The sequence below is a fragment of the Lacerta agilis genome, chromosome 9 (assembly GCF_009819535.1).
Source record: "Lacerta agilis isolate rLacAgi1 chromosome 9, rLacAgi1.pri, whole genome shotgun sequence".
Lineage (NCBI taxonomy): Eukaryota > Metazoa > Chordata > Lepidosauria > Squamata > Lacertidae > Lacerta > Lacerta agilis.
Window position 1 is genome coordinate 46,753,264 of NC_046320.1, and position 18,407 is coordinate 46,771,670.

The 18,407-nt window shown below is 39.0% G+C and overlaps 1 protein-coding gene across 3 annotated transcripts in view; it reads left to right on the top strand.

Moving 5' to 3' along the window:
• The window catches only part of NDNF (neuron derived neurotrophic factor), a 36,866-nt gene extending 27,059 nt beyond the window's left edge, over positions 1-9,807 (top strand). For 2 of the 3 annotated variants that reach the window (XM_033160002.1, XM_033160003.1), the window contains exons 2-4: positions 3,539-3,733; positions 7,064-7,188; positions 7,766-9,807. In XM_033160002.1, coding sequence (XP_033015893.1) covers positions 3,540-3,733; positions 7,064-7,188; positions 7,766-9,159 — 1,713 coding nt within the window. In that variant the 5' untranslated portion in view covers position 3,539 and the 3' untranslated portion in view covers positions 9,160-9,807. Of the gene's footprint in view, positions 1-3,538; positions 3,736-7,063; positions 7,189-7,765 lie in introns of all 3 variants that reach the window. The other variant, XM_033160001.1, reaches the window with a different exon arrangement.
• Positions 9,808-18,407: the final 8,600 nt, after the last annotated feature.

Genomic DNA, 18,407 nt, shown 5'->3' on the forward strand with positions numbered 1-18,407 from the left:
TTCTTCCCAGTGCCTAAGGCTCACTACTGAGCATAGTTTAGGAGACCTCACATCTTTACTGGATACCAGTGCAAGGTGGCAGCCAAGGTAAGGGCTTGTATCCACCAAAATACTAAATACAGATCTTGGTGCATATAGAAGGAAAAGCAAAAACAAAGCTGCAGTAAACTGCTGCATTGGGTCCGTTACCTTTTACTGTACTTTTACCTTTGCCTTCTTGGTACAAGAGGGGAATTTTATTCCCTGTAATGGTTTTGTTATTCTAGCATCCCCATTCTGGAGCACTCAAAGGCTGTGATTGTCTCCCAGTCTGTACTTTAACACTAAAATATGGCTTGGTGTTACATGAATGAGCCTTTGTGTCATTACATCTCTTCTTCCTCTGATGATGTTGAATTACAGGGTCCAAGAGCACCAGGCCCCTTACTTTTTTGCAGAATCCACTGAAGTTTTTATTATTATTATTATTATTATTATTATTATTATTATTATTATTATTATTTTAAAGAAGGATGTTGAGGGTCCCATAATGTGACTAAAAGAAGGGGATGTGGTAGCTCGGGGCTGTGGATTTTGTTCACAATCCTCTACTGTTTCGCCCACATGGTCTCATATTTTATATCTAGTTTTCGGTGTATGTGGTTGTATTGCTTTTATATCTTGCAGACTGCAGTGTAGTAAGTGTGAAAGAAGACTGGTAATAATAATAATAATAATAATAATAATAATAATAATAATAATTTATTTATACCCTGCCCTTCTGGCTGGGTTTCCCCATCCACTCTGGGCGGCTTTTGCATAAAATAATTTGATTACTGAGCCCTAACCACTATCACAACCACAGCTGCTTTAAACCTTCACAGACACGCATGAGAGTTTCGATCAAGGATCTCCAACATCATGCTTGTTTTCAGCTTAGGCAAAAACAACAAAAAGCAGACTCTACGGCAATATTTTACTAGTTGTCTTCCAACTTTCAGGGCTAAGCATTAGCTTTAAAAAGAAAGAAGAGCTGAGATTAATTGGAATTAAAACAAAAGGCCAAACCTGTCCCACTAATCCCCCCCCCCCCCAGAGATGGACCAAGTGCCAATTCTCACACCAGGGGCTAAATTTTACAGCTTGGTTTTCTTGCAAACCAGAAACTTTCTTTTAAAAAGTTGGGTGGAATACACATGCCAGCAAGTTATTAAGGGCTGTAAAAAATAAATAAGAGAAATTCAGCATGAAAGAATTATGTAACAACAGTGGACTGCACTTTAGAATCAACTAATGAATATTTTTGTATTGGAGTGAGCAATTTTGAATTAGGGATCAGCAAAAAAGGGGGGCAATGCTTTAAAGTGGAAACACTTAAAATGTGTTATATCTGATGACTATTCACTAATACACAGGTTTACATGTGTGATGTTAGTGAGAGAAAGTGAAGAACCTAATAAACACTCTATGGCGTATGCTTACTTACTCAACAAAATCCCAAGTGACTTCTTATGTGTTATACCTAAATAAGCAGGCAAGACTGGACTTAATATAGGACTTGTGCTATTACTGTATTGTCTGAAGGAATAACCTGATAATTAGCTATAGTAAATTAAAACAAGATCCTACCTACTTAATTTATAGTTGCTAATTTGATCCAAAAGCCTGCCTATAAAGTGGGTGATCTGGTTAAAAAACAAAATTGAGAAACAAAGCTTAATCTGGAGAACCCTATTACCTTTATTTTTAAAACAAAATTGCGCTGGAATCCAGGACTCAGAATATCCATTATTAAGATCTTATAGTGGTTCATTGAAAGGACACTATCATCATAAGCATTCAGAACACCAGAGAATTTGCTATAGTTCTGATTAATTCATAGACAAATTCTGACTGAAAAATTAATGAACAAAGTCTCTTGTTTTAGTCATAAAGATAAAGGTAAAGGGACCCCTGACCATTAGGTCCAGTCGTTTCCGACTCTGGGTTTGCAACGCTCATCTCGCGTTACTGGCCGGGGGAGCCGGCGTACAGCTTCCGGGTCATGTGGCCAGCATGACAAAGCCACTTCTGGCGAACCAGAGCAGTGCACGGAAACACTATTTACCTTCCCGCCGGAGCGGTACCTATTTATCTACTTGCACTCTGACGTGCTTTTGAACTGCTAAGTGGGCAGGAGCTGGGACCGAACAACAGGAGCTCACCCCGTCACAGGGATTCGAATCGGCGACCTTCTGATCAGCAAGCCCTAGGCTCAGTGGTTTAGACCGCAGCGCCACCCGCGTCCCCACCTCCAATTTTTCATAATAATGGGACTTCATGGCTGAGTGGGGATTTGAACTCTGGCCTCCTGGGTCCTACTCCAACACTTGAACCACTACACTATACTGGATCTACATTTAAGTGACACCACCCAGAAGCCACTGTCCTGTGTACCCACCAGCCTATTTTCAGTTAATAGTGGGACATAGAGCACAGCCTTCTCCAAGTATCTTGATAAGTAGGCATTCACTGATATGTAAACAAGCAGTCCTTCAGACACCTTGAACCTATTTTGGGCTTATAAACAGTACGCTGATTATCTATGAAAAGATGTCTGAGGCAGCAATCCTTCCTACATCAGAGAAAGTTCAATTGAACAAGGAGTTTCTACTGGAATTCTGTAACGAGACATGGCAGGGTTGGTCCTCCATTATTAGCACCAATGGCAAATCAACTCCCTGATGTCTACCTACCACATATAACCCTGATCTTGGGAAAGAAGATACGTCTGATACTTCTGATACCCTGAGAAAGAGATGAGTGTTTATATAGCTGAAAGAAAGCAAAAATAGATTACATTACACTGCTGCTCCTAGTCCTGCGGTGATCATTGTTCTATACAGAATAATTCAGTGACTGAGGAAAGAAAAATACACACTTCGTGAAATACGATCAAAGGAAAAATACTTTGTAATGAGGACACACTGTAGGGTATCAGAACGTTGTAAACTGCTCCATCTTTTATAGTATCAAGGCAAATGAAGTACAAATTAAGCTACAAGTTCTCTCTCTCTCTCTCTCTCTCTCTCTCTCTCTCTCTCTCTCTCTCTCGGCTTCCTATAGAGTTTAATTACAAGACTCAATAGACAACAGACTAACCGTCTCCTGATCTTCTGTAATATTGCTGCACATATCTGTAAATGAGTCTGTCTTTCTGTTCTTCTGGACAGCCCAGTTTGAAAACTGGCTGGCAGAAAAAAGTAACTGAAACTTGTTGTCAGAGGGAATGGGTGACGTTGGCGAAGTGCTCCCCTCTATAGCCCTTTTCCTTTAGATCCTAAAGCTTAGGTGTCTCAGTTGGGAAAACCAATAGCAGGAAATTTCAAAATGCTTTATTCATTCAATCATATGACAATAACATGAGTTTCAAATAAAGACTATTAACTTGATGAATCACTTAGACAAATACTGAATGTAATTGAATTATGGCATAAGAGATAACACTTTTTTTTTTTACAGCAACAACTATAATTACTAGCCCTGTCATTTACAATGCATCCCTTTCATTTTGCTTTAGGATGCTTTTGCTGCACTGTTCCATGTCCTACCTTCTGCTGCTGCTACCATTTAGCTCCTGGACACAGAAGCTGCCAACTAGAGATGAAGAGCTTTTTCAGATGCAGATCCAGGACAAAACATTTTTCCATGATACGTCAGTTCTCCCAGATGGAGCTGAAATCAGCAGCTATCTCTTCAGAGAAACACCCAAAAGGTATTTGGGTTAATGAAATTTTCAGAGAGAGACAGAAGTTACAGGTGGAGCTGATATATGGATTTGTAATTAAATTTAATTTGGGTTCATGCATGAAGAATAGAAATATTAGTTTCTCTACTTAGAAATGAAATCGCGCTTAAATTTCAAGAGCATAAGGTGGAGAAAGACATCATATGTTTTAAAACAGAGTCACAATATGAGCAATATCTCATTTTAATATTACTGTAAAGGACATTGGTACTATTAAGGTACCGCACTTAAGTACAAATATTTCAATGACTAGCAAAAGATGTAATCAGATTCCCAATAGTAAGTGTTGAGTTTTGAAGGGAAATATCTTTTTAAACAAATGTTTCTTTCAAATATTCCTGGCTGAAATGACCTTTTCCTTTCCAGGCCTGTTTGTTTGTTTGTTTGAATATTTATAAACCACTATATCATAATGAGAAAAATATCAATGTGGTTTATAGCAATACTACATAAAACATGCAATAAAACATTTATAGAAAGTTAAAAACAGGCATCAATTAACCATTGTGGAAATACATACAGTGGTACCTTGGTTTAAGAACAGTCCTGTTTAAGAACAATTCGGTTTATGAACTCTGCAAAGCCGGAAATAGTGTCCCGGTTTGCGAACTTTACCTCGGTCTAAGAACGGAATCTGAACAGTGGAAGGGCACTGGTGGTGGGAGGCCTCATTAGAGAAAGCATGCCTCGGCTTAAGAACGGTTTTGGTTTAAGAACAGACTTCCGGAACGGATTGTGTTCATAAACTGAGGTACCATTGTATTCTCAATTGCCTGTGTGTAGGCTTGGCAGAATATAAGTTTTCAGCAGGTGCTTAAAAGTTGAAACAGAAGGCACCTGCTGAATCTTTATTGGCAGATTATTCCATAGGACTGGGCTGATGACACAAAATGTCAAATAAGCCTCACCAACTCGGGGAATGAGCAATGATGCTCCTGCAGATGATCTCAGTGATCATGTTGGGATATAAGGGTTTAGGGAATCCCTGAAGTGCCTGGACCTAAGTTGTTCAGGACTTTGTAAATTGATACAACAACTTTGAACTTGTCTTGGTAGTAAAATATATTATTGATGAATATACCACTAGGTTCTGCTAATCTGAAATCTTGTCAACAGATTGAGGTTTAATCCTGACAAGACAGAAGTACTGTTTTTGGGGGACAGGGGGTGGGTGGGGGTGGGGGACTCCCTGGCCCTGAATGGGGTAACTGTGCCCCTGAAGGACCAGGTGCGCAGCCTGGGAGTCATTTTGGACTCACAACTGTCCATGGAGGCGCAGGTTAATTCTGTGTCCAGGGCGGCTGTCTACCAGCTCCATCTGGTACGCAGGCTGATACCCTACCTGCCCGCAGACTGTCTCGCCAGAGTGGTACATGCTCTAGTTATCTCCCGCTTGGACTACTGCAATGCACTCTATGTGGGGCTACCTTTGAAGGTGACCCGGAAACTGCAATTAATCCAGAACGCAGCAGCTAGACTGGTGACTGGGAGTGGCCACCGGGACCACATAAGACTGGTCTTGAAAGACCTGCATTGGCTCCCAGTACGTTTCCGAGCACAGTTCAAAGTGTTGGTGCTGACCTTTAAAGCCCTAAACGGCCTTGGTCCTGTATACCTGAAGGAGCGTCTCCACCCCCATCATTCAGCCCGGACACTGAGATCCAGCTCCGAGGGCGTTCTGTCGGTTCCCTCACTGCGAGAAGCAAAACTACAGGGAACCAGGCAGAGGGCCTTCTCGGTAGTGACGCCCGCCCTGTGGAACTCCCTCCCTTCACAGGTCAAGGGAATAAACAAGTACCTGACATTCAGAAAATACCTGAAGGCAGTCCTGTTTAGGGAAGTTTTTAAACTGTGAAATTTTAAATGTATTTTAATATTTGATGGAAGCTGCCCAGAGTGGCTGGGGTACAAATAAATTATTATTATTATTATTATTATTATTATTATTATTATTATTATTCAGAAGAAAGCAAAATATTGATAAATGCTTACTATGATATGTGAAAATATCAAGTTGCTCAGTCAGATGGATTATAATGAGGTGTATATAGCTAGAGAATTCCTACTGAGGAAATGGATTTATGGCCAGATATGTATTTCTTTATTCATATTTATTCAGTTTACATACTGCCCTTTATCCAAATAACCCAGGGTGGTGTACAACTTTAAAAAGATTATTTACATCGCATAATTAAAATTAAATAAATAAAACAATAAAACAATTACACAAAAAATCCTAATAACATTCACCCCACTTTTAAAAGGTCATTGTTTAATCGCAAAAGGCCTGGGTAAAGAGGAATGTTTTCTCCCGGTGCCTAAACACATGTCATGATAGTGCTGGGCAAGCCTCCCTGAGTAGAGCATTCCACAGATGGGGAGCCACTACAGAAACAGCCTGTTCTTGAGAATTAGGCCCAAAGGAGGAACTCAGGTGACAAGCGCAGGGTCTAAGTTGGTTCGGTTGGAAGAGGCGGTCGTTAAGATACTGAGGTCCTGGGCCGGCTACGGCTTTATAGGTCAGCATCAGCTTTGAAGTGGGTCTGGAAACTAATTGGCAGTCATGCAGTTGGGCCAGGATCAGTGTTATATACTCAACTTGGCTTGCCCCGGTGAGCAACTTGGCTGTCAAATTTTGCACCAGCTGAAGGTTCCAAACCATCTTCAGAGGCAGCCCCACGTGTATAGCATTGCAGTAATCTAACCTAGAAGTTAGCAGAGCATAGGCCACTGATGTTAGGCTATCCATGTCCAGATAGAGCTATAGTTGTGCCACCAGCCAAAGCTGACAGAAGGTACTTGGCGCCACCAAGGCCACCTGGGCCTCAAGCAACAGAAATGGGTCCAGGAGCTACCCTAAGCTACATACCTGCTCCTTTAAAGGAAACATAACCCCCTCAAGAACTGGCAGTCTCCCATTCATCCAGTCTAGGGAACAACCCACTGTTGTGCCTGAGTCTTATATGGATGGAGTTTCAGTTTATTGACTCCCATCCAGTCCATTACCGAGGTCAGACACTAGTCTAGCACATCCACTGCCATAACTGCAGATATAGAGGAGAAATAGAGTTGTGTGTCATCAGTATACTGCTGCTAACACACCCCAAATCCTCAGCGACCCCACTCAGATATGTCACATTAACCTTAAATGAAAGCCCTAAGGAAACTATGACATGCCAGGATTTGCTAATTGATTGTCTTTATGGTAGGATGTGAAATATACATCCATTTATTTTGATTGGAAGGTACTGAAAGTACACTGTGAAAAATTTAATGGATTTGTTCATCTTTCCCTAGGTTTTTTTTTGTAGTTGAGGAAGATAACACACCCTTAGCAGTTACAGTAACACCTTGTGATGCTCCTTTGGAATGGAAGCTGAGTTTGCAGGAGCTTCCAGAAGAGTCCAGTGGAGATGGCTCAGGTAAATTTCTGATAAAATTCCAGTTTTTATGACAGATATGAATCAGCTGGAGTGATTAATGTTTACTTTCCATCTATAGTGACTGCCATAAGGGAATCCTGACCAGCTGTGTGTTAGAATTAGTTTGATAAATTAGATTCTGCTACATAGAATGGTTGCTTATATGAACAGGGCTTGTAATAGCAAAATAATGCATTGCATTAAGATTATCACACTCCCTCTCTAACTTTCTTTCTCACAAACATTATGCAGTTTGTAAAGAGAACAGGGATGGGAACTTTGAGAGATGGTTAAATATGAATCCAGCATAGAACTAAGCTTCAATAAAGGAAAGTTTAGTCTTAAATGCCCTTAAATCTTCTTACTAAAGCAGCAGAATATAGTAATTTATTCTTCTATATATGAATGCAATATAGCAATAAAATTGCAGCGTTACTTATTCAAAAGTTGAATAAACCATATTGTTTTGTGATTAAGTTTCCACCACGGAATCATTGATATTAGTGCTAAAATATATATATTTGTTTCCTCTGAGACTACCTTTCCTTAAAAAAAAATCCCTTTGTGTGTCTTCTAGGTGAACCAGAGCCACTCGAACAGCAGAAACAACAGATTCTCAATGAAGAAGGTACAGAGCTGTTCTCCTACAGAGGAAACGATGTTGAGTATTTTGTGTCCTCCAGTTCACCTTCTGGCTTGTACCAGTTGGAACTCCTGTCAACAGAGAAAGACACGCACTTTAAAGTGTATGCCACAACAACTCCGGAGTCAGATCAACCATATCCTGAACTACCTTATGACCCAAGAGTTGATGTCACTTCTCTTGGCCGCACAACTGTCACTTTGGCATGGAAACCAAGCCCTACAGCTTCATTAATGAAACAACCTATGCAATATTGTGTGGTCATTAATAAAGAGCACAATTTCAAAAGCCTCTGTGCTGTTGAAGCTAAGCAGAGTGCTGATGATGCCTTTATGAGAGCTCCCAAACCTGGTCTGGACTTCAGCCCATTTGACTTTGCCCATTTTGGGTTTTCATCCAACAGTAATTCTGGGAAAGAGCGCAGCTTCTTAAAATCGCCATCAAAGTTTGGGCGACAGGTCTATTCAAAGCCTAGAGTTGACCTTGAAAAGATATGCATTGGGAACAAGAACATCTTTACTGTGTCTGACCTGAAACCTGATACACAGTACTACTTTGACATATTTGCCGTGAATGTCAACACCAATATGAGTACTGCCTATGTTGGGACTTTTGAAAGAACCAAAGAAGAGGCTAAGCAGAAAACAGTTGATCTCAAAGATGGGAAAGTTACAGACGTGTTTGTCAAGAGAAAAGGCTCTAAATTTTTGCGGTTTGCTCCTGTTTCATCACACCAAAAGGTTACATTTTTTGTCCACTCATGCCTCGATGCCGTACAGATCCAAGTCAGAAGAGATGGGAAACTTCTGTTGTCTCAAAATGTTGAAGGCGTCCGTCAGTTCCAACTTAGAGGAAAGCCGAAAGCTAAATACCTCATTCGACTGAAAGGAAATAAAAGAGGTGCTTCCATGCTGAAGATTTTGGCTACTACAAGGCCTAATAAACAGTCATTTCCATCTCTTCCTGAGGACACACGAATTAAAGCCTTTGATAAACTCCGTACATGTTCCTCAGTCACAGTTGCATGGCTAGGTACACAGGAAAGGAACAAATTTTGCATATACAGAAAGGAAGTGGATGACAACTATAATGAGGAACAAAAGAAAAGAGAACAAAATCAGTGCCTGGGGCCAGACTTGAGGAAGAAATCAGAAAAAGTCCTCTGTAAATATTTCCACAGCCAAAACTTACAAAAAGCAGTTACCACAGAGACAATTAAAGGTCTACAGCCTGGCAAATCCTACCTTCTGGATGTTTATGTCATAGGACATGGAGGGCACTCCGTCAAGTATCAAAGTAAAATTGTGAAAACAAGGAAATTCTGTTAGTGGCACTTCTCATGTGAAAATCAGCAGAACATTAAGCATATAGACTGACTACTTACACAGCAGAGGAGTTGTGAACTGTATTGGTACTATGTAGAGAAGATATTAACATCTATATTTATGTTTACAAGAGCAAATGAAGGGACTGAGGCTGGTGCTCTTCGTTGGTATCGGACAGTTGCATTATCATGCGTCTGGTGGTCCAAGTTCAGTGCTCAGTAGACAGCGAAGGTAGCAGGAAATATTGAAGGAACTGCCTTTTTCGCTTCCATATTGCATGAAGTGCTTCTAAATTATTTTATTACTTCAAAGGCTAAGAAAAGTCATTCAGTTACCTTATTCTTATGCACAGACACAGAAACAAAACTCCCACACAACCTCTATCTCTTAGTAGGCTATAGAGTCATGTAAATTATTTTATAAAGTCTTGTTTGAAATGTCTATGTTTCCATGATTGTAAACTATTAAAATATCTTCCCCCTCTCAAAACACAGATCTAAACTAAGTATTAACTGGACTACACAGAAGTCAGTTTTATTGCTAATGTAAATTCCTATCTCGTAAATTTTAAATGTTTAAATACTGTATGTATTTCATGTACAAAATTGTCAGACATTATATCCCTGTACATAAAATTTAAATATTAGATTATATGTTCCTTTTCATCCATTCCAATGCATTTTGAGCATCATTACCGGTAATTAATAAATTTGTAAAACTTTTATATCTGAAAATCTATTTCAGCTACTAGCATCCTGAAAATGGAAGCTTTTACAAATAATAGGATCAATCATTTTGTATATGTATTAGGAGTAAAATAATCTAGTAATGCTTAAAGTGTTTGGGGTTGGTAGATTCCTTTCTTCTTTAACTTATAACAATAACACAACAATTACTTGCCCTTATACGCTGGGCAAAATCCAGAGTATATAATCAACTCAATTTTGATTGACCACAATTCAATTTATGTCCTTTTATTTTCAATTTTGGATGGTACCTTGTGGCTTATACTCTGAAGGACAATTTGTAGATGCAATACAGAAGTGAAGGTTAGGAAAAATGCATTTTATAACTTTTTTTGCATTTCCACAGAAATCAGTTTTATTAATATTAACATGTTTGTGGAACATAACCCTTTTTGTTTTCATTTATTTTTCAAAAAAATAGTTCCAACATCTGCTTTTTGAAACATTTTAGAACAAATGACTTAGATTTAAGTCTCATTGGGACTTACTCACAGGTAAGTAAGTATAGGATTGCAGGCTGAAGCCTAGGAGCATTTACATGGCAGAAAAATTGTCTGGTTTCAATAAGTTGCACTTCTGAGTATTCTGTGTGTGTTTTGTAAGTTAGATGACTTTACCTTAATTCAAACTTTTGTGATTCAAATATGTGGGTTTCCCTTAAATGTAATAGAGTTTTGAGCTATTATTAGATAGAAATAACACACACAAAATACTCAGAAGTGCAACTTATTGAATCCACTTCACTGTGGCTGAAATACGCCATTTCTTATCAACATTTAACATGAATTATGATTTGGATCCAGCAGGGTTTGGTGTGAGGATTTTATTGAGTATTATGGGGTTCAAAAAGTAGTTCTGGAAAGAAGAGCAGGTACAAATTCATAAAATCAATAAAAATATCAAAGCAACTTGAGCACATCCCCATTTACCGAACTGCAAAAGCAAAATCTTTGTAAACCATTCTGAGGGTCCCTTCCCCCACCCACCCACAATCAAGCAGTATATAAATTAAATGAAATAAATAAATTTAGAAATCTTGACTAAGGTGAGCAGCTACCATTTTTCCTGATAGTTAATGTCCTTTCTAACCTTAAGTAAAGGTGCAATTCTTGAACCGTCCTGAGATCTGCGGATGTAGGGTGTTATACAAATCTAATAAATAAATTAAAAATTAAAAACTTTATAGTCAATCGGAACCATAAACCTTGTCTAGCTAGGTTGTGTCAAGCCATTACAGGTGCTCTTCAGCCATCTAAAATTGTACAGCTCAAAAATGTAGTAGGCATGGAGTTTTTTCCTTGCTGGCCTCCTTCTTATAACTTAGATTCCAGCTGCAGTTATGAATTGCTGGGAAGGAAGGATATATTGGTTTTTAGAATTGCTCCTTGCTGCCAAAGTAGCAAGCACTTCACTTTATCACGTTGATATCATATCAGACTGCTGTGGTTATCATGTGTGACATCTGGTGTAAATACTAGAATCATGTAAAAGGAATTCCAGTCCCTTGAAGTTGGTGGCAAATTTCCCATTAATTTTAATAGCGCCAAAGTCTTACCCATGGATTTCATCACTGGGAATGAGCTCAGTATCTGAACATGCTCCAGTTCGTCTTTGGGAATGAGTTCAGTGTTCGAATATGCACATTGCAGCCAGAATGTGACATACTGTTTCTATAAAGCATATAATGGTCAATAGGGCACTATTCAAATAAAAGGGAAATGACTGTGACGTTTAAACAGTTTTTATTAAGCAATCTTGCTGTTGAGGGTTTGAAGCTACTACAATTTTGTTGAGAGGATGGTTTCACATGGTGTACTACATGAGTTGCATGTAAAGTCTGCTGTGGGGTTCGGACTGGTATGGTTAAAATGAATCAGTTTCTACAACCCACAGCACATAAGGCAGGAACAGGTAGGTTTCACATTTGGTTACCTTTGACTTGACAAACACACATAATCAAATGACAGAATTCCCTACCACAAGATGCAATGATAGCCACAAACTTAGATGAATTAGACCAAGTCAGAAGTCACAGTGGTTTCCATTTTAGTTCCTGTCTGTTAGTTGCTTGAGTCTGTTCCTCAGGTACAGTATGGTTCAGCCAATGTCATCTCCACCACTCCACCTTGTTCACTGCTTAGTGCCCATGTGTTGGTGGTGTTATGACTAATGGAGGGGCCTACATGGACCTATTCATATGCACATTCCAGCTTCGATGGCATAAGCGAAAAGCATTACCCTCCCCAGCTAATATCAATTAAATGAAACCAATAGCAATTACTGCAAATGAAAAGAATAGAGACTATGAGCAGCTTCAGATGTGAGGTGTTGGCAAGGTTGGTACAGTGCAAACAACCTAACAGAGCCAACGCAGTGCTCCACACTGACCTTGCCACCTACCCATAAGCAGCAGTGACATGACCAACTTAAGTTCAGGTGAGTGCCAGCACCCCACCATGCATCTGCTATTGCCAAAACACTGAGGGCACCATGTTGAGGAAAGCTTATCTGCAGCCTTACATTTTCAAGTTTTATGTGCATAAGAGAAAATGGCCCATGAATTAGAAAAGTATAAGGACAGTCATGAAAGCAGTTTTGATCATATATAGATGAATAATGGCATCATTACTTCATTTGTTGTAGTTCAAAAATCATTACCATTGATCAATAGATTGTTTTCCCAACAGCAAATATTTGTACTGAATCCAGCACATGTGATGGGAGATCCTCCAAGTTTTCTCTGAGTTTCCTTTTATATTACTTGGCAGAACTTCTAATATTTATAGCTGACCATAGCACAGTAGTGCAAATGTCTGCTTTTTCTTCATATCTGTAGTTATTTAATGATGAGATAGTATGAAGGTTGGACAAATGACCAAGAATCATTAACACTTGGCTCTGATGAAACTAGCAGTGGTGCAGTGCAGCACTTTTTTGGCAATAAAAAAGGTATTTTGAGGCAGTTCCCTTTTGTGTGCATGTTTAGGTTGCTATCGTGTGTGTGTGTGTGTGTGTGTGTGTGTAATTGAACTCAATAGGACATATGTCTGAGCAGACATGCATAGGGTCGCACTGAATCTCATTTATGTTGCAAGCTTTATCTGAGGTGCATACCAGAGCTTTAGGTTTGCACAAAGTCAGTTGAAGTGTTTTGTTGTCCTAGCACAACAAATCCACCTTTTTTTAAAAAAAAGTGTAGAATGTTTGCAGTTTAGAAAGTGACAGGGAAATGCATTTAAAAGTGTGAGATAAGCAAATGATTAGTGGAAGACATATAAACACCCCACAACCCAAGCAAGATGAATGCTAATTGTCTCCCAGCCTCCCAGCAAACAAATCAGAATGAATACTCAGTAAAGACTGGACATTGTCTAACTATCGTGTAAGCTTTATGCAAGCAAATCCAGATAAATGCTGAATGAACAGGTTGCCTGGACAAGTCCTTAAGAGTTCATTTCATTTAATCCTCACAGTACTCTTATTAAGTATGTTAAGCTGATAAAGAATTATTGGCCCAAAGTTACATGATAAACTTCATAGTTAAACAAAAATCTGGACCCACTTCCTTGATCTACACCCAACACTTTAGCCTCAATATCATGGTAGCTTTAATTTGTTAAAGGAGAATAGGGCAATAATCTTAATCCAGTTTCTACTGTTGAGCAGTCACATTTTTCCAGCCCTGATTATCCAGCACAATATTTCATTTCTGGGAAAATCTGTCAATTTATATTTTATTTGTTAAAATGAAAGGCAATCATTAAAAGGGGAGACTATTAATATGGACAATACTTTGGCCACCTCATGAGAAAAGAAGATTCCCTGTAAAAGACCCTGATGTTTGGAAAGATGGAGGGCACAAGGAGAAGGGGATGACAGAGGTTGAGATGGTTGGACAGTGTTCTCGAAGCTACCAACATGAGTCTGACCAAACTGCAGTGGAAGACAGGAGTACCTGGTGTGCTCTGGTCCATGGGGTCACGAAGAGTTGGACACAACTAAACGACAACAACTAATATGGAAAAATGAAATTCAAGTGTGATTCAGTATCTATTTGAAGATGTATAGTTCAAATTAACCTGTAAATCAAATATATTGGAATCATTCTTAACATACTAATGCAACTGATCACCCATTAATTTATCTGTCCCCACTTTTTTTAGTTGCTGTGTTGTAAGTAACATCTCCATGAACATCAATCAATAAGTAATCCTGTCACAATGAGTCATCACAGAAAAAAAACTGTAAGCAATTCCATAATTAATATATCTTAAGCATCCTTATACAATGGGCATCACAAACAGCAGTAGGCAATATATTTCATCTGTGTTTAATTCATCACTATTTAATAAGAGTAATCCCAAACAGCACTTCTTTTACATCAAAATATGCTGATAGTAACATTTGGCAATGAAAGTATGTGTTTTTGCCAAGGTCCTCCCTAAAATAATGCAATTTCTCTGCCAAATAATGTTACCAAGAATTCAGATGTTATTATCAAGCGTGTTGTGACTGCGTAAATGTGCAGGACATGATTAAGTGTTACATCCCAGTAGGTATTGGTGTGCCCTTAAGAAAATGCTCTTCAGTTCCCCCTCACCAAGTATCTCCACCTCCTTCTCCTCACTGTTGCTGCTATCTGTTCACTTGCGCTGCTGTTTGGTGCCCGATATGCAGCTCCACCCAGAAGGCAAGGGAAAGGTGACTAGAGATTGCTGCTTCTCCTCCTCACTCCTGCCACTGCTTACTCAATTGGAGGGGGAAAGTTAGCAAGAGTGACACCCATAAGGAGGTGGAGCAGCATCAAGGGGTGTTGGCATTGTCAATGGGCCCACCGCTTGGCCTGTGGCAATAGTGGGGGACATTTGTGGGGCTGCAAGGGGATCACAAAAGATCTGTGACTCACAATTTGCTCGTATTTCATGTAGGAATTAATTTCCAATAAATAGTTTTTATATGAACACTGAAAGCTTTCGAAATTGTGTATGAGTATATTTTACTCATTATATTCAGATGCACGGCTTTTAACAACAACAGCAGATCTCTGTGAAAGTTACATTGCATTTTCTAAGAAAGCGCTGAATTCTTAGATATTATTTCTAGCCATCATTTGCTTTCTGGGTGACAAAAACAACCACTGAACACCATTTGTCTTCTCAATTTCCTCCTCCTTCCAAGTTTTACAGTGGAAGTATTCTTGGAGGTCACAGTTAAAATGCACACAGAAATTCCTTGGGCTTGCAAAGAAAATATTTGATAAGCCTCGGGGTGCTGCTGTTTACAGAAGGTTCATCTACCACTATGGAAAGTTAAGAAGGACAAGAGTACCTCTGAGGGATTAAATTCTTTTATAACTTCTTCAATTTCACAATGTTTGCTATTGCTTCAAATATTGTTTCTAGGCTTTGGTTAATATTGAAATAGGGCTGGGGAATGTGAAATCTCTTTGCGGTTAGCATGCCATTTGAGCAATTTGACTAGAATTCCAATACCTTTGTTTAAAACGAATATGATGCCTGAGTATAAAATGAAATCCCAAGTCCCAAGTAGGGATGGATGAATCTGTCAATTCCTGTTTCTATCAGTTTTCTCACTTTCCCAATCTCACTTTTCCAGCAAAAGAGTAGAAATTGATGTCAGGGATGGTTTCCCCAGGATAAATGGTCGATGTAAGCAAGCTATTGAGCTTGGGGTTATTTTAAATCATTTGAATGCATGCATACAGAACAAACGTTTGTCAGCATTTGAACATAGGAAAAAATAGATAGAAAGTGCTTAGATTTTTTTTAAAAAAAAAAGTTTGTTTCTACAACATTTCGTTCTGTTTACTTGTTCTCTCTAGCTGTTGTTTCGTTCTGTGCTGTAATATGCAAACAACACCACCAACCACTTTTGGCTATGTATTTTAATTCTAGTGATTCTTACTATTATTCCTCCTGTTCCTACAATTCCCCCCTCCCCAAGCATCCTAATGTTTATTATGGTTCTTGCGAAAAGCCTTTCATTACTCTTCTTTGGCTACAACACAGATTTTACAGGACATTTAATAGCTTGGGACAAAAGCAAATGTCTGCTTCGGTTAACAAGTGGGACAACTTGGAAACGATTCAGCTTCCTCCACAAAGCAGTCTTTAAAGTGGTTTATAAACATCCAGTGTCAGTCGAGCTTGTGTTGCAAATTCATGCTTTGCATGAAATAATAAAATATTTTGGTCCCAGATTGTCATTCCACATTTCAAGTATGCATCATCTATCCACGGTTATGTGTATGGCTGCATTTATCCCAGAGTTGCGCAAGCAACTTGTATTGACGTCCTTTTGACGTCCAGGATTCGAGAAAAAAATCATTGCTTTTATAAAACTTCAGTAATGTCAAACAAATTCTGAAGACTTGACTTTAATGCATCTGGTGCAAAGGACTGACAGTTATACAAAGAACTTAGATGGATTTAAGAAACTGTGTAAGTCCATGAAGCACTTTTGCAATCTGCTTAACGATTCACCAATGGAAAAAGACAGAGGAGGAAAGAGATGGCCAAACTTTGTGGGACTTTATAGGTAACCCTAAGTCACTTAAGTGCTGCAAGAAAGGAAGTGGAATTGTAGCATGTATTAGATCTACAGCATGTGTTACTCAGCTATGGGACTGATATTAAGTAATGAACAATATCGTTGATATTAAGTAATGAACAATTCCTTCCAATATCCCTAATGGCTATAATCGCCACTCATGGAGGACAGGGCTTCCCTTCGACTGGACAGAGCAGGCTTTTCCTTGAGGCAAAGTGAGGTGACACTGCCCAGCTGGACTGGCAAATGCTGGGGGGGGGGGGTTCAACAGCTGCCATCCCCTGACTGCTCTTCCTAAGGTCCCCTGACCATTTCCCTCTGTTGGAAGGTGCAGCTATGTAAGTCACATGGCATTACTGGACATAATAATAATAATAATAATAATAATAATAATAATAATAATAATACCCCCATCTGGCTGGGTTTCCCTAGCCGCTCTGGGTGGCTTACATCATATCTAAAAACATAATAGAAACATCAAGTGTTAAAAACCTCCTGATACAGAGCTGCCTTCAGATGTTTTCTAAAAGTTGTGTAATTGTTTATCTCCTTGACATTTGAAGGGAGAGTAGTCCACAGGGAGGGCACCACTACCAAAAATACTCTCTGCCTGGTTCCCTTTAACTTTGCCTCTCATAGTGATAGAACCAGCGGAAGACTCTCAGAGAAGGACCTCAGTGTACTGGCTGAACGATGGAGGTGGAGATGCTCCTTCAGGTATACTGGGCCAAGGCCACAAGTCAGCTTGCTGCCTTAGGTGTGATAGAAGATGCTATCGCATCACCAGTGTTGAATAAAATTCAACTGCTAGTTGTGTGAGTCAGCTTCTATTCATGGAATAGGAATGGCCATCCTCCTTTGCCTCAGGCTGCAAAATGTCTTGGACAGGCCCTGGGACAAAGCAAGGCAGCCTCCTCAGGCATCTGATTGTGGGTATCACATGTAGAGAACAAACTGCTAACTATTTGATTTATGATTATTGTATTTTTGTCTGCAAGCGAGAGGGAAGAGTTCCTTGGAGGATTTTCTGCCCCTAGTACCAAAGTAACTTGACAGTCTTTGGTAACTGGGCACCTTGAGATGAGGAAGGGGAGGAACAATGTTCTGCTACTCCTGAGGCAGCAACATTATTTTGGATTAGCCCTGGTGATGGTAGGGATACATTACTATTTCTTCTGCTATTGCTATTTGTTCACAAGAGTGCTCTTTTCTTTTCCATGTCAAAAAATAATAAATAGATATGGGAAAGATTTATAGCTATGGCTATTTTGGAATTAAGATGCTGTTATTATAAGCCACACCTATATTATGTGTTTTAGGCCAATGGGTGTCTCATTCAGCCTCTCTCCACACCACTTCTTGTGAAGCAAAATGACTGGATTTCACTTTTCTTATGCTTTTTAGAAGCTTGTAATGGGCAATTGAGAAAACAATAGAATAAACACAAATACCATCTGTTTCCAGCCTCCCTCAACTGCATTGTAATGAGTTTGGGGATATGTTATTTCTGGGTCTTAAACATTCAGTCATGCTTCTTATAAGGAGTTGCTACTTAGCAGGGCATTAAGTTATGCAATCTAGTTCAAATCCCCAAGCTTCAATGTTCAAGAACCGTACATTGTATTTCTAAATATGGTAAGAGTCACTTAAATATTGACGTTAGGAAACAATCCCATTTAATTAATTTTTTTAATGGAGATTTTTCTACTGCATCTAAGAAATGTTTGAAATACCTCTCAATGGCAGACATTATTATTAATAATGTTTACTATTATTGTTAATAATAACAAATTTCAAGATGAAATTAAGCCTTTTCTGTGTTGTAATATTAATTCAACTAATATATATTGATTTTTTTTACACGTGTATCAAAGGTGCTCATTCGCTATTTGCATATTTTAATGGGTTTTGTGTAATTTTGTTGTAATTACAAAA